This window comes from Capsicum annuum, chromosome 6 (genome assembly GCF_002878395.1).
Source record: "Capsicum annuum cultivar UCD-10X-F1 chromosome 6, UCD10Xv1.1, whole genome shotgun sequence".
Taxonomy (NCBI): domain Eukaryota; kingdom Viridiplantae; phylum Streptophyta; class Magnoliopsida; order Solanales; family Solanaceae; genus Capsicum; species Capsicum annuum.
The window spans coordinates 209268819-209282306 of record NC_061116.1 but is presented as its reverse complement, the minus strand read 5'-3'; the positions used below and the strand labels follow the sequence as shown (position 1 = coordinate 209282306).

At 36.8% G+C, this 13488-nt stretch overlaps 1 protein-coding gene across 3 annotated transcripts in view; it reads right to left on the bottom strand.

Annotated features, from left to right (window-relative positions):
• The window catches only part of LOC107855400 (DExH-box ATP-dependent RNA helicase DExH14), a 44502-nt gene that overhangs the window by 27605 nt on the left and 3409 nt on the right, over window positions 1-13488 (bottom strand). For 2 of the 3 annotated variants that reach the window (XM_016700402.2, XM_047413871.1), the window contains 16 exons: window positions 13256-13360; window positions 12868-13170; window positions 9113-9229; window positions 8826-8885; window positions 8667-8738; window positions 8472-8588; window positions 8181-8342; window positions 7593-7658; window positions 7294-7446; window positions 7131-7214; window positions 3111-3185; window positions 2887-3018; window positions 2740-2805; window positions 1284-1349; window positions 1062-1184; window positions 244-393 (listed from right to left, as the gene is read on the bottom strand). In XM_016700402.2, the coding sequence (XP_016555888.2) occupies window positions 244-393; window positions 1062-1184; window positions 1284-1349; window positions 2740-2805; window positions 2887-3018; window positions 3111-3185; window positions 7131-7214; window positions 7294-7446; window positions 7593-7658; window positions 8181-8342; window positions 8472-8588; window positions 8667-8738; window positions 8826-8885; window positions 9113-9229; window positions 12868-13170; window positions 13256-13360 (1851 nt within the window). The remainder of the gene's footprint in view (window positions 1-243; window positions 394-1061; window positions 1185-1283; window positions 1350-2739; window positions 2806-2886; window positions 3019-3110; window positions 3186-7130; window positions 7215-7293; window positions 7447-7592; window positions 7659-8180; window positions 8343-8471; window positions 8589-8666; window positions 8739-8825; window positions 8886-9112; window positions 9230-12867; window positions 13171-13255; window positions 13361-13488) is intronic. The other variant, XM_016700404.2, reaches the window with a different exon arrangement.

The window sequence follows — 13488 nt, the reverse complement described above, 5'->3', positions numbered from 1 at the left end:
CAATACATGATTTGGTACAAAATAATTTATTGAATTTTCATCCACTAGACCCCACAAGGATTTATAGAAGTACATGACAACTTTGAAGGTTCATTAGTTCATCGTTTTCTTGTTGGTTGTATACTTTTTTAACTTTGGAAGGGAAGGGGTAAAAAACATGGATTAGAATGTCGTGATACTAATATAAATAAATCAAGAGTTTATGTTTAAGATGATGTAGGACCAAGACAAACGAAAATATACCTCATCCCATCCGATGCCATAGGCCAAAGGATTCATCTTCATCCTAATGAAAAGATAAGTGTAACCAAGCCAAGCACAAGCTTCCTTAACATTTGTGACAGTACCCAGTACCACCTCAGCATTTAGATTATCTTTCAAGGAATTGATAAACTGCAAGATAACAAATTCAGAAAGAGAGTCAACAAGCAGACTCTTTAAAGAATGTTTAATACAGAGATTAGAAATCGCAAAGAGCAGTAAATTCCTAGTACCCTCTTCTTTCATGTGAAGCTGATCAGTTACATAAAATATTGTCCAAATGGACTTGATATTTTAGATGGGCAGAATATCGTTCAGATGAACAGCAATTTACAAACGAGAGAAATAATAAAACCTTATTTTATTTTGCTACTGGAGAAGTAAAGGAGGAGCATCTACTTATATAAAGCTTCCAAAAACTCTTGTGGATGGTAGAAAAGCTTCAAGTTTTTACATAGCCGTGCTTTTCTAAAGAAATAACTCTTTACATAACTAGGCTATTTTCTAAAAGTTAAAGGATGAACATATTAAAAAAAAATTCAAATATCTGCAACCATGGGGGACGACCCGGTTCATACCTACTCCGTAGGTGTCGGGGAGGGGGGGGGACCACTCCGGGCCTGACCTACGCGCCCTCACCCCAGCTTCGCTGGAGGGGCGTTTCGAACCCCCGACCCTGGCACACCACGGTAAGCAAGCTTACCGCTGAGCCAAGGCCATCCCTCAAATATCTGCAACCATGCATATATAAAATAAATAAACAGCTAAAAGTCAAAAATGGCATAGAGTAAGCACTCTACCTGACTTTCTATAGGAAGTTGACTTGTCAATAGACGTAAATAATATGCCAACTTGTCGTGTGAAGTGATTATAATGCCTTCACCACTTTTATCAAACTGAGGTCTTCCGGCACGTCCGAAGATCTACCAGGGAAGAACATTACGTAACAGCAGAATAGATGAGTGCCCGTCAACATTACTAACCGAATAAAAGTAAACAACATGAAGAAGATTAAGGCTCACTTGCATAACATCTAGCATACCCAGATCTCGCCATCCACCAGCCTTTGGATCATATATTTGAGTTCCCTGGAGAGATGGAAATGCTAAAGCATTACTCACCAAAAGACAAGGTTTATCATGCAAAAGAAACTGTCATGTGGAAAAAGCGGCAAACTGACTTACAAATAATAGAAAAGTTTCAATGAATATAATTGCATCCAACTAAGTTTACTACACAAATTACCCATATAATATTATAGACCCTAGTGGTCCATCCATTCTCTCTTCCCTGGGCATAGCGGGAGCTTTAGTGCACCGGACTGTCCTTATTTGAAAGTACATGTTTCAGACCAAACTAGGGACGACCAAGGACCATGTTGTTAGAAAGAGGTCTTAAGTGAAATTTCAGACAATTAGCAACCAAACCATAATGGAACATTTGATTAGAAGGAGAACACTCCCAACGGAGTGCATAGTTGTTCCAGAATGTTGCATTACACATTCCATAAGCTGGGTTATATTAGATGCAACATCCAAGTCCTTATAAGACATGATTCAAATGGAAATATTAAAATTATGGTTGAGTTCAGCAAGGATAATACCAATATCATATCAGAATCATCAGCAAAAATGATAAACAACAATATCTTCCTTTGATCAGTTCAAAAACAGTTTAGAAAAGTATTCAACATCAAAAAAAGAGGAGCTTGTTTTGAGGATAAAGAACGGAAAGCACAGGAAGGTGTCTGTTTTCAATACCCAAGATCAACCTATTTTTTTTGTGAACCATGCAATGAAGGATTAAAAAATATGGAAGGTTAAGAGTGCAACCAAATCAAGTCAATAATATATCTGTTAGATTCAAATTGAACTGGTAAGTCCTAGATATTTCAACAAAAGCTTTTCAACAAGTTCTCAAGTCCAAGCTCAACCCTGATAAAAAGCACACAAAGATAGACACAAAAAGAAAATGAAAACAAAATCAAGAAGGCCAGACATCGAAATCCTAAGTTTCAAATTATGAGAACAAAGTCACTAAACAGAAGTAAGCAAGTTGATTTTTGTTATTCCAGTTAACTGTCTATTTATTTCACCATATATGGTTAGGAAATAGGAATCTGCTTCTTCCATTGTGCTAGATAATAGAAGCTCAGCTTAAAAGGTAATCATATGATCATGGATTTGTAATAAAGATACATATAACTCTCCCTGGTTGAGAACTATTCTACAGCAACTTAATGCAGACTGATCCAGTTGGGCTCAATCTAAATCACACCCAAATCAGGTACCAGACTCGAGCTCAATCTATTCATCTAAAGCTTGGATACATGGCAGTCAAGTCAAACAGAAACACAATGCACAGAATGCATTAAAATTGGTGCACACTTCCTCAACTTTTATTTCTTAACATGCTTCAAGTTACACCCAAGAATCCCTTAAAGAATACAGATGAGTCAGGAACAAGCATTTCACAAACCTTAATCACAACTGTGTGAGCAGGCAAATTGACTCCCCATGCCAAAGTTGCTGTGCAAACAAGGACCTAGAATGACCAGGGTTTTTAAAAATTAAACAAAAAGATTGAAAATTATAAGTGAAAAACTGAAAAAACAAACAAACAAACCTTCAAAAGTCCCTGAGAGAAAAGTCTTTCTGTTAGGTTTCTGTCAGCACGTAACATTCCAGCATGATGAATGCCAATCCCACATTCAAACAGCTGGACGACCTCCCTATTTCTGGACTTGATAACTTCCCTCTGAAATGCACAAATTGAGTGACCTAAGAAAAAGATGCCATAATAAGGATGTAATGAGAATATCAAATTAAAAGACAACAGAAATTTCTTGCCTTTATAAGATCGTATTGAGGATGCTCGTCATTTCTGAACAGCTCACACTCTTCATTTTTACCAGCCAACTCAACCTGTTGATATAAATATGAAATGTTTGTATACGGCAAGGTATCTTTTATGTGCAACTTTATAATATAATATATATATTTCTACACCTGTTTCCAAGTCAGGTTAATATATATGGAGAAAGAGAATGTTTTTTGTCAAGTCATAAGAGAAGTTGTTGACAACGGAGAAGATTGCCTTCCCACATAGCTCGATCGGAAGATGTGTTTCTTCACTTGGCTAGCAATTGACGATGGAGAATCTGAGGGGAGAGGGAGTTCATTCCTGTCAATTGGTGTTATTATGTGTAAGGGATCAGGTGAAGATGTCGATCATCTCCTTCTACATAGCCGGTAGGCGGTAGTATCGAGGTTATCATGGGATATTGTGGATTGGATTGGAACACCCAAGCAACATGAAAAAATAATGAAAATAGACAGATGAGAAGGAGCAGAGCTTGGAATGTAGCTCCACTAGCACTTATGTGAGCTATTTGCATAGATAGAGAAATAGAAGAGCTTTTAAAGGAATACACGTGAAAAAAAAAGCATTTCTTGTAGGTTTTCTACTTTTTGGTATACATGTATATGGGGCTTTTTACACAAGTAGAAATGAACTTTAATCACTTAAGCAAACAAGATAGATTTGATCCTATTCAGAAACTTAAATGGAATTATATTATAACAATTTGTATTTGGTGTAAAGAACAGACTGTAGAGGAAGCTGATCAGTTAGTAGATTTATTAGGTCTCTGAAATTAGTTTGTCTTGGGTCACAACCTGTTCATAATTTTTTGGAGGTCTCCAACTCTCCAGCATATCCTTAATGCAGAGGAATACAACTTACTAGTTTCCAGAAAAAAAAAATCTCCAGCTTATTACTTATTGTTTAAAGGGATAATGAACAAAATAAAGATGGACAAGCTTCAAGTAAGGATTAAGAAGAGCACTATGGAACAAAGGATTGTTTTCATCTCTTTCATTCTAGGGCCAAGTGACCCAAGTTAGGAGTTATTGACCTGAGTGATTTTCTTAATGCAGCATATGCTCAAAGATAGACTACCCAGCTCGCGTCATCCGAGCTCTTCCATCTTTGAACCAATCCTCTGGTAATGGGACTGGGAGGTGCCTTCGCTACTTCAGACATAAAGAATTCATTTCAGACACTAATCTCCCCTGACAAGGTTCTATATATGCAGAGTCTATAGATCTCCTAAAAACTGGTGGAAGACTCACATCTCCTAAAAAATGAGGAGGTCGGAATTAAGGATTTGGCAGTTTTTAACAAAGCTTTATTCGGAAAATGCTTTGGCGTTTTGGGATAGAGGTACAAACTTTTTGGAGGGGTGATAGTTGATAAATAAGAGGGTAAGGGAAGGGGGTGGAGAACTAGAGATGTCAATATGCCTATCGGGTCGGAACTAGAGAGTGGTTTGTGGAGGAATATAATGAAGGGATGGGATGCTTTCTATGCAAATATCTCATTCCAGGTCGAAAATGGGAGGAGAGTTAATTTTTGGGAACATAGATGGTGTGGATATAAATTAGTGAATTATAATTTTCCTATTTGTATAGAATGTCATGCCAATAACATTTGATGGTGGAGAGATCTTTTGGGATTTGAGATTTAGAAGACATTTCCACGATTGGGAGGAGACCGAGCTCTTAAGGTTGATGGCCCTCCTTCACAAGCAAGTCAATCCTGTTGATAAACTTGATGCTCTGTGGTAGGTTTTGGGGAATAATGGAGTTTTCTCTGTTACATCATTCTATGAGAAACTTCTAATCAGGGAGGCAGAGGAAGGTGTATTTTTTTCTCTTGGGTAGCAACTAGAGGGGTGATGTGATGGCGGAAAATCTTAGAAAAGGGAAGGTTGTTTGTGTGAGGAGAGAGGGGAGGAAGTGGACCATCTTCTCATTCATTGTGTCTTTTTTTTTTTTTTTGGTTTCCCAAGGTATCCCCACAGCCGGCAGCCGTGAGACTAATCCTCTGTTCCTACGGTTAGCGCACTAAGCGGTAGAGAACTGGCCACAGAGTTTTTTCCATTTACCAGAAGTGGGGATCGAACCCCAGCCTCTTGCTTAAGGGGTGAGGTTCTGAATCGCCACACAACCCTTATGGTTCATTTATTGTGTCTTTACCATAAAATAATGGTGGGACATGCCTCAGTGATTTGGCGTTACTTAGGTAATACCAAATACTATGAAAAAGTTGATGCTTTGTTGGAGAAGCAAAAAAGGAGGAGAAGACGTAAGGCATGAAATTTGGTCCCTCTGGAGTTGATGTGGGTTATTTGGAGAGAGAGAAATAGGAAAGCTTTTGAGGTGGTAGAGTCTTAAGTTTTTTTTCAGGTGAGAAATAGCCTCCGGTCCCTTATTTTCTTTTGGTGAACCCATATGATTCCTTGTTGTATACAAGAATGGGTGGATTTTGTAGCGAATCAGATTTAGTAGATTCTTTACTTTTTGGTTTTATCCCTTGTATACGGCCAACTAGGCCATGTTATGAATGAAATACATTTATCTTATCAAAAAAATTAAAAAATAATACATATATATACACACACAGAGTCTAACTATGGATAGAAAGAACATGGTCTCAGTTATATATTAGGAAATTATTAGCACTACAAAATCCATCTCTTATATATATATGGGAATGGTTAAGAAACCCCCATGATTGTGTAAATAGGAATATGAATTACTTTATTTCCTTTTCAAGATCACTTCTATAATTTCCTTTCCTTTATAGGATTACCTTGTAAACACAAAGTGCGGAATAAATTCCAACATGCTTGAGGGAATACTCAAGAAAATCATTCGCGACCCCTCTTCCTTTATAATTCTTTAGAATTTCTAACTCTACGGATCCCACCACCCTCTCAGTTACGGGCATGCTATAGTTGCAAAAATCTCTCAACTGCAGATTCTGCCTTGTTAGTTATCAGTAGAGCTAAAGAAAACTTTTTTAAGCCATTCCCAGGATTTTTTATCAAAAGCCACTGTGCAGTCCTAAATGTGAACTTACCCCAACATTGATCACCTATCTCTAGCAGAGAACCGCAGAAAGGATTTCACAGAACATCCATGATTTATTAAGACATGGACTGACTCCAAATTTGGGTTGCCTCTGCAAGAATCTGAAAATGCCTCGAGGCAGCAGTATGCTTTAGTGCAAAGTTCATTACTTTGACAAGAATATCGTTTCTTTGAACTAGACAAATACTGTTAGCATCTAGAAAGATACTTTTCCAACTTCTATCACGATAGAGAGAACAGTTTTCCCCTCGCTGGAAGATCGCCCATCTAAATTGACAGTTACCACTCATAGCACTTCATCAACAAAGATGTGGCACATTTTATAGTCTTTGTTTGACTAGTTATGCAGGATAAACCTAATTTATAAAGAGGTAGAGGTTGTCCTGCACGAGGTTATGGAAGTTAAAATTCATAATACAGAAAGTCGTGGAAGAACTTGAATGCTGAATTTCCATCTTCTTGGTGAAATCTCGAAAATAACCACCACTATCATAAAGGAAAGATGAGCATAAATTGTGGAAGTTATGGAACCCAACCATCTTTCAAGTTCGTTCCTAAATAATAAACATGACAATAAAAAGTGCAAGATATGCAATAGAGATGGATGGAGTTGTAAGTCAAATAAAAATTGGTGCAAGATAAGAATTACAAATTGCTTTTAGACAAGTTTCCAATTTTTAATGGATTTAAACAAGTATAACATAGATTTTATAAGGAATAAATAGTGAAGAAAATTTATATAGATAGTGAATTACATAACATTCAGAAAAGAAATGAATACTGAAGAGAAAGACTTCAGTAAATCAAAGTGAAAAAAGAAAATTGAGTTGGACTAAGAGGAAAGCAAGACAAACAAAATGCAACAACAAGAGTGGAACTACAAAGTAAAATGATTAACTGTGCGTTAAACCATAGCCTGATGAAAAAACCTACCAGCTTATCAGCAGTTTTCACTGTGTCCTTACGTGAATGGACAAAAACCATAGCCTGATGCCCTTGTTTTAAGGAATCAACAACCTGCATAGGTGAAGAGTCAAACTAGAATTTTTTTGGGCGAGTGCGAAATAGCAAAGAGAAAGGTTTTGAAGAAAGACACCTTATTGTAACATATCTCATTAAGCAGATCATTACGGGCTAAAAAGTTATGCTCACTAATACCAATATACTGCTGCGCAAGAGGTACTGGGCGGTAGCTCGAATCGAAGAAAAATAAGCCTGTCTCTGAATTCACCCTTAGAAACTGTGCAACCTGGATTTCACAAAGGGAATAGCCATGACAAAAAGCTATATCCAAAAAGGATGTACCAAAATATTGGAGCTTCATCACTCTGTACAGCTCAATGTCCAATATGGGGTAAAGACTTCTAAACGAAAATTTTTAACTCCAGAACCAACCTCCAAGTAGTTAGGTAAAGTAGCTGAAAGGCCCACTATCCTTATCATAGACTGTGTGGACTCCACCTGCCAAAGCACACGAACCAAAATTCAAACCAAACCATTAACACATGAAAATGGAGTCACCTCCACCATAGCACTAGATGAGATGATATCACAATCAAGTTCATAACCTAAATACTCATAGTAGGTCAACAGGTCTTGCTGCCAAGTTTATATTTCGATGTTACACTAGATTCATGACTTAAACCTACGTCTCACAGCATTTTCATAACCTTAATGTACCTCATACTCCTATGGTTTTAAAAATGGAAAGCTCTAAAATGTCTTTTGCCAACATTGTATTATTCTGTTCTAAATGCCAATAAAATGTTTCATCTTTCAATTTTGCCCAGAATTTAAAAACTTTTTACTTGAATTTAAAAAAAGCATGCATGCTTCATCTTTCAATTTTAGGCACTTATTGGAGAAGTGAAACAGTAGGAGAGGATTGCGGCAGCAATTAGTGCACAGAGGCAACATATCATACATAAACACTACTGAAATTTCTATGGTAGACACTAATCAAGTAAAACAGCATTTGCTAACCTGACGAAGTGTACGGGCTACTAACGCTTCTATCACAGGACCTCTATCATCATTTAGCAAATGGACTTCATCAATGATAAGTAGCTTGACCAGCATTGAGAGTGACATATCACTGCTTTTACGAGTAATAACATCCCACTTTTCAGGTGTTGTCACTATCATCTGAAGAAATATAACCAGACACCATCAGAGTGTAGTCAATCAACAAACCAGTCAACTAGGCCATTATCCAAACAGAAAGCCAATAAGTAAATAATCAGCAACTTTACAAGAGCTGAAGTTTGACAGGACCTGCGTTTCCTCGAGCTCATTCTTAGAAAGCTGCATGTCTCCAGTAAGTTCCCGCACAGTTACATTAAGTGGAGACAATCGGCGACTGAAAGTTGATGTGACCTCTGCAGCTAATGCCTAGAGAAGCAATTACTTCATATCTCCAATTATCTGAAATAAATTGAAGGACACAAGTACACAACTCCCAAAAAATACCTTCATAGGAGCAACATAGATTATCTTGAATTCATCCTTATGTAAGTAACCATCTCTAAAGTGATGTTTGATCTGCGTAAGAGAAGAAGGTTACGTAACTTCATCAAAGTGCCAGAAGTCCCAGCAAGGAACATGCTCTAAAAGAAAGATAGAGCACACCTCATGTAAAATAGCAATCATAGCAATGTTTGTTTTCCCAGCCCCAGTGGGAGCACATACCTGGTAATAGATGAAATGAAAGCTGTCAAAGACGGATCAAAACTTATCTCCATAAGAAAATAGTATACATCATAACTGAAAGAAAGGGTATTAACATACACCACCCCTTAGGGTAGACTGTCTACATCACACCCTAGGAGTGCAACCCTTCTCCGGGACCCTACTAATGCAGGACGCTTTGTGTAGTGGGCTACCCTTTTTTTAAACGAAAGGAGAAGGTTACTCACTAGTATGTTTTCATTGCTATTATAAGTAGTATGGTAAATTCTGCTCTGAATACGGTTGAGACTCTTGTAGCCATGGAAAGCTGCTTGAGCAAAATCGTCTAGCTCCTTTATCTCAATCTGATAAGAAAACCAAGAAAGCAAAACTATCAGTCAAATTAAGAAAGTTTTGGTGAAACCACTGAAGATTCATCAGAAGCAAGTTTTCATAACATTATCACCTGAGAAACAGCAAAGATGTGGAGACAGAATTTACAACAAACAACAACATACCCAGTGTATTCCCACAAAGTGGGGTCTGAGGGGGATGGGGGATAAAATGTACGCAGCCCATACCACTACCTCAGATAATGTAGAGAGGTTGTTTCTGATAGATCCCCGAAATTTATAAGAAATGTCATACACTTGATTGACATGTTTATAAAATCACATTGGGACTTATTTTCCCGTTTCCTCGCCCCATCCCTCTCCTTTTTAAACAAAACGAAAAATATACATAATAGGAAATAAAGATTATATGAGACTGAAGATGACATAAATAGCATAGCGTAAACTGGATCAATCAAAAGATATTTATATTTAAGTTAACAGAATTCTGTAGAAAATATAATTTATTGGAGAGAGTGAGAGAGAGACTACAAAGAGGAGAATGAGCTGCCATTCATGCAAAATAACTATGAGATTACAGCAAATGAACAGTGCATCCTGGTATCTACATCTGCCTAGCAAAGAAATAAGGTGGATGAGTTTTATGCCATTTTCTCATGTCAATGACTTTAAAAGAAAAAAAAAATCTAAAGGTATTTGATTTCATGCTGAGTTATGTCTGTACATGAATTTTTCTTGAGAAACAATTGAAATTTAGTGGGTGAAAATCATTATTTCAAAATACTCCTCAAACAAGTTTAACGTCAAATTCTCTACTTACATGTTGAAGTTGAAATAATGCACAAAATAGTAAAACAAACACTGATTTGCAAAATACTATTCTAATTTTTGCAAATATATTGTGGCTAGAAGTTGTGTCCAAACGCTTACTGATGGTTCTTGTTTCAAGCAATTGGGGTTTAGGCGGTTAGCTAAAATTAAATGTTCTTTTTTTGAAATTGAGCTAAAATTAAATGTTCTCTATATCCAATTGCGGACCTCCATATGCAATTAAACGAGATAGACCTAAAAGACCTAGTTGGATAAAATGTAAGAAACCGACTCAATATGGCAATATCAACTATTTTGGATTACGATTAGTTGTTGTAGACACCTAATTATGTTTGGTGTTTGCCAGGAGTTCCTTTTTTTTTTCTTGGTTAGAAACTTGTATATTCGTGTATGGATCTCTTTAAAATGTTCTCTACCTCTCGAAGAGATCCATACACGAATATAAAAGTTTCTAACCAAGAAAAAAAAAAAGAAACTCCTGGCAAACACCAAACATAATTAGGTGTCTACAACAAATAATCGTAATCCAAAATAGTTGATATTGCCCATATTGAATCGGGTTCTTACATTTTATCCAACTAGGTCTTTTAGGTCCATCTCATCTATTGCATATGGAGGTCCGCAATTGGATATGATAAACCATCTCGAGCAATCATTTTCTTATAAGTAGGCAATAATTTCCATTTAATCCAGTGGATGTGCTGGCACTGTTTGTCAGATGTAATCATTTTTAATCTAGTGAAATCTTCTACCACAACACATTATATCTACTTAACAAACATGGACTTTGAACTTAACTCAACCCAAAAGTTGGCACATGAGATGAAAATTGCCCAAGATCATATGACGAAACATCGACCTATTCTCTCAATCAATGTGGGCCAATTTAACATCCCCGCACGCAAACGTGGACCACATAACATAGGGTCCAAAATTGGGTAGATCAAGGTCAGAGATTGGCTCGACTTTGATACCATGTCAGAAAATGGACTTTGGACCTTACTCAACACCTAAAACTAGCTAATAAAATGAGGATAGCTCAAGATTACATAAGCAGACATAAACTGGTTCTCCCAACCGATGTGGTATACTTAAATATATGCTAACTAGTACATTTGTATTGAGACACCACCATAATCTTGTCTAATCTAACTTCACTTCAACTTCTCTTAGAATGCTAAACTTGCAGAGATATGTTCTCTTACTTCTACTCGGAAATTCTTACCCACCAGTATGCTTCTAAATAGATCTATCTTTTAATTGACTCCATCATTAATTCGTCAATTAAACAAAAATATCATCGGAAAAATTCATCTTATATATTACTAGTTAGCATATATATAAAGAAGGGGAACTAAATTAAGGTAAACCAAATCCAAAAGCATGGAGAAGGAAATGTACAAGTACAACCCACACACACAAAAGCAAACCAACCTAGCCCAAATGAGTAGCAAGACTTTATTAACCTCTAAAATTTAAGTACAACCCAAACTACCCACAAACACTAACAAAGAGAAACCACCTCCAAAAGCACATGGCTTAAACATGTGCCTAATACAAAAATCAACAGTCCAAAGTCCATAAGTAAACATCCAAGAAAAACGCAACTCCCATACAACTCAAACAGCCAAGCGCAAACCTAGATACCCATTGATGCATACCCCAATAACATAATATCCTTTATAACTCTTTTATCTTCTTGACACCCTTTTAATGAAACCCCTTACCTCATAAAAAATGATGCTAGTCCTGTATGCAAGACAAATTTACAATATCACGGTATTAGGGAAGTGGTCTTCAAATCATGTAGCCGTAGATGCAATCCTAACATCACAGAACTGAGAAAATGAATTGTAGGACTTGTGCTTCATATGTAAGAAGATGGATATTAGACCATTATCTCCTGCACTGTAGTTCACGATATAATTAAGGGACATCATCTTCTCTGTGCTAACCTAAAACAGTAGTGGATACTGTAGCCGAAGAGTGAAGAAGATCGAAAACAGAAGGAAAGTTGAAAGGTCATTGAATGTTAAGAGCTTTTCTGCACTTTTTGTGCAAAGTAATGCTGAACAAATAGAAATTATGAGAATCTAGAAAGAGAAAATAGCACATCCTTTGCTATTCCATAAAACCACATTACACAAGCTGTGCCAATACTAATCCTAAAGAGTTGCAGAACTCCATTCCAGCCAGACTACTATCAAAGAGCACATTACCAATGACTTTTACCTTTCTTGTTAAGATTTAATACTAAACACAAAAAGCCACTACTGTTCTAGCAAATGACAAGCTTTCGACTGTCTTCCGTGCCGAGATAAAGCATCGGATAGATAACAATTCAAGCATCAAGTATTTTCTTTGAAGAATTTACAGAAATTCTAATAAGTATTAGCCCTCAGCAAGAAATGGATGAGAAACACAACCCAAACAATATGTATCTTAGTAAACTAGCTACATGTGAAAGAAATTAATCATCTTATCTACTTCCTGTATATTTTCATTTACATGAGAAAAGACAAAGTGCCACTAGCATCAAGTATTGAAGGCATAGGAAAAACCAAAGCAGTTTGAAAATTACTATACAAACCGTTTTTGTAACCAACTCTAGCAACGCATCATTCAAACCAAACTTCGCCTCCAGATGATTAATTTTCACAACCATGTCACTACAAACAAAAGTGTTTTTTCTTTTTGTGTGTGTATGAAAATGAGGACCAGAAAAGAGAGCAAGTGTCCATTATTAAGCCAAAGTAGGTAAGTAGTTGGGAGAGCAGCAATAAACAAAGAAAAAACATAGTGGCAGAACAGGGAAATACCAGTCTCTCCCCAGGCATCATAGATGCAGTTGATGTTGGAGGGATAATGACTTCTTCATATCCTTTGTAGTGCTTTCTGGTAGTTCCTTGAGGAAGGGCTGTAGGACCTAAGGTGTTTGGCCCTTCACCATGACCAATGAGGTCCTCAAATATGTTTTTCTTCTCACTCGCATGAAGCAAAGAACTAAAACTCACAGTGGACAAATCACCCTCAACCCCGTTATTTGTTCCACGTCTATGCTTCCTTTCTTCCTTGCGACGAAGTTTATCAATTTGCCTTTCAGACTCAGTTTGAACAGTTACCTGTTTGACTAGTAAAAAGTAAATTCAAATGCCAAATGGGGCATTGCATGAATGACATTATCATGATTGTATATCTATTACTTACCTGGATGGCATAACTAGGAGCACGCAATTGCCCGCCTGTAGTCATCTTGTCAGCTTTCAGTTCAATTAGTCCATGATGGATTGCATCAACAATTTCCTTTCTGTGCTGAGATAAAAGGGGAAAAATTTTCAGGGGAGAAAAAAGCAGAAATGAATAAATATTATAATCTAAACAACACCAAATTGCAAATGAACGATTTTCTACCTTAACAGCTTACTGCTCCTATTTATCAT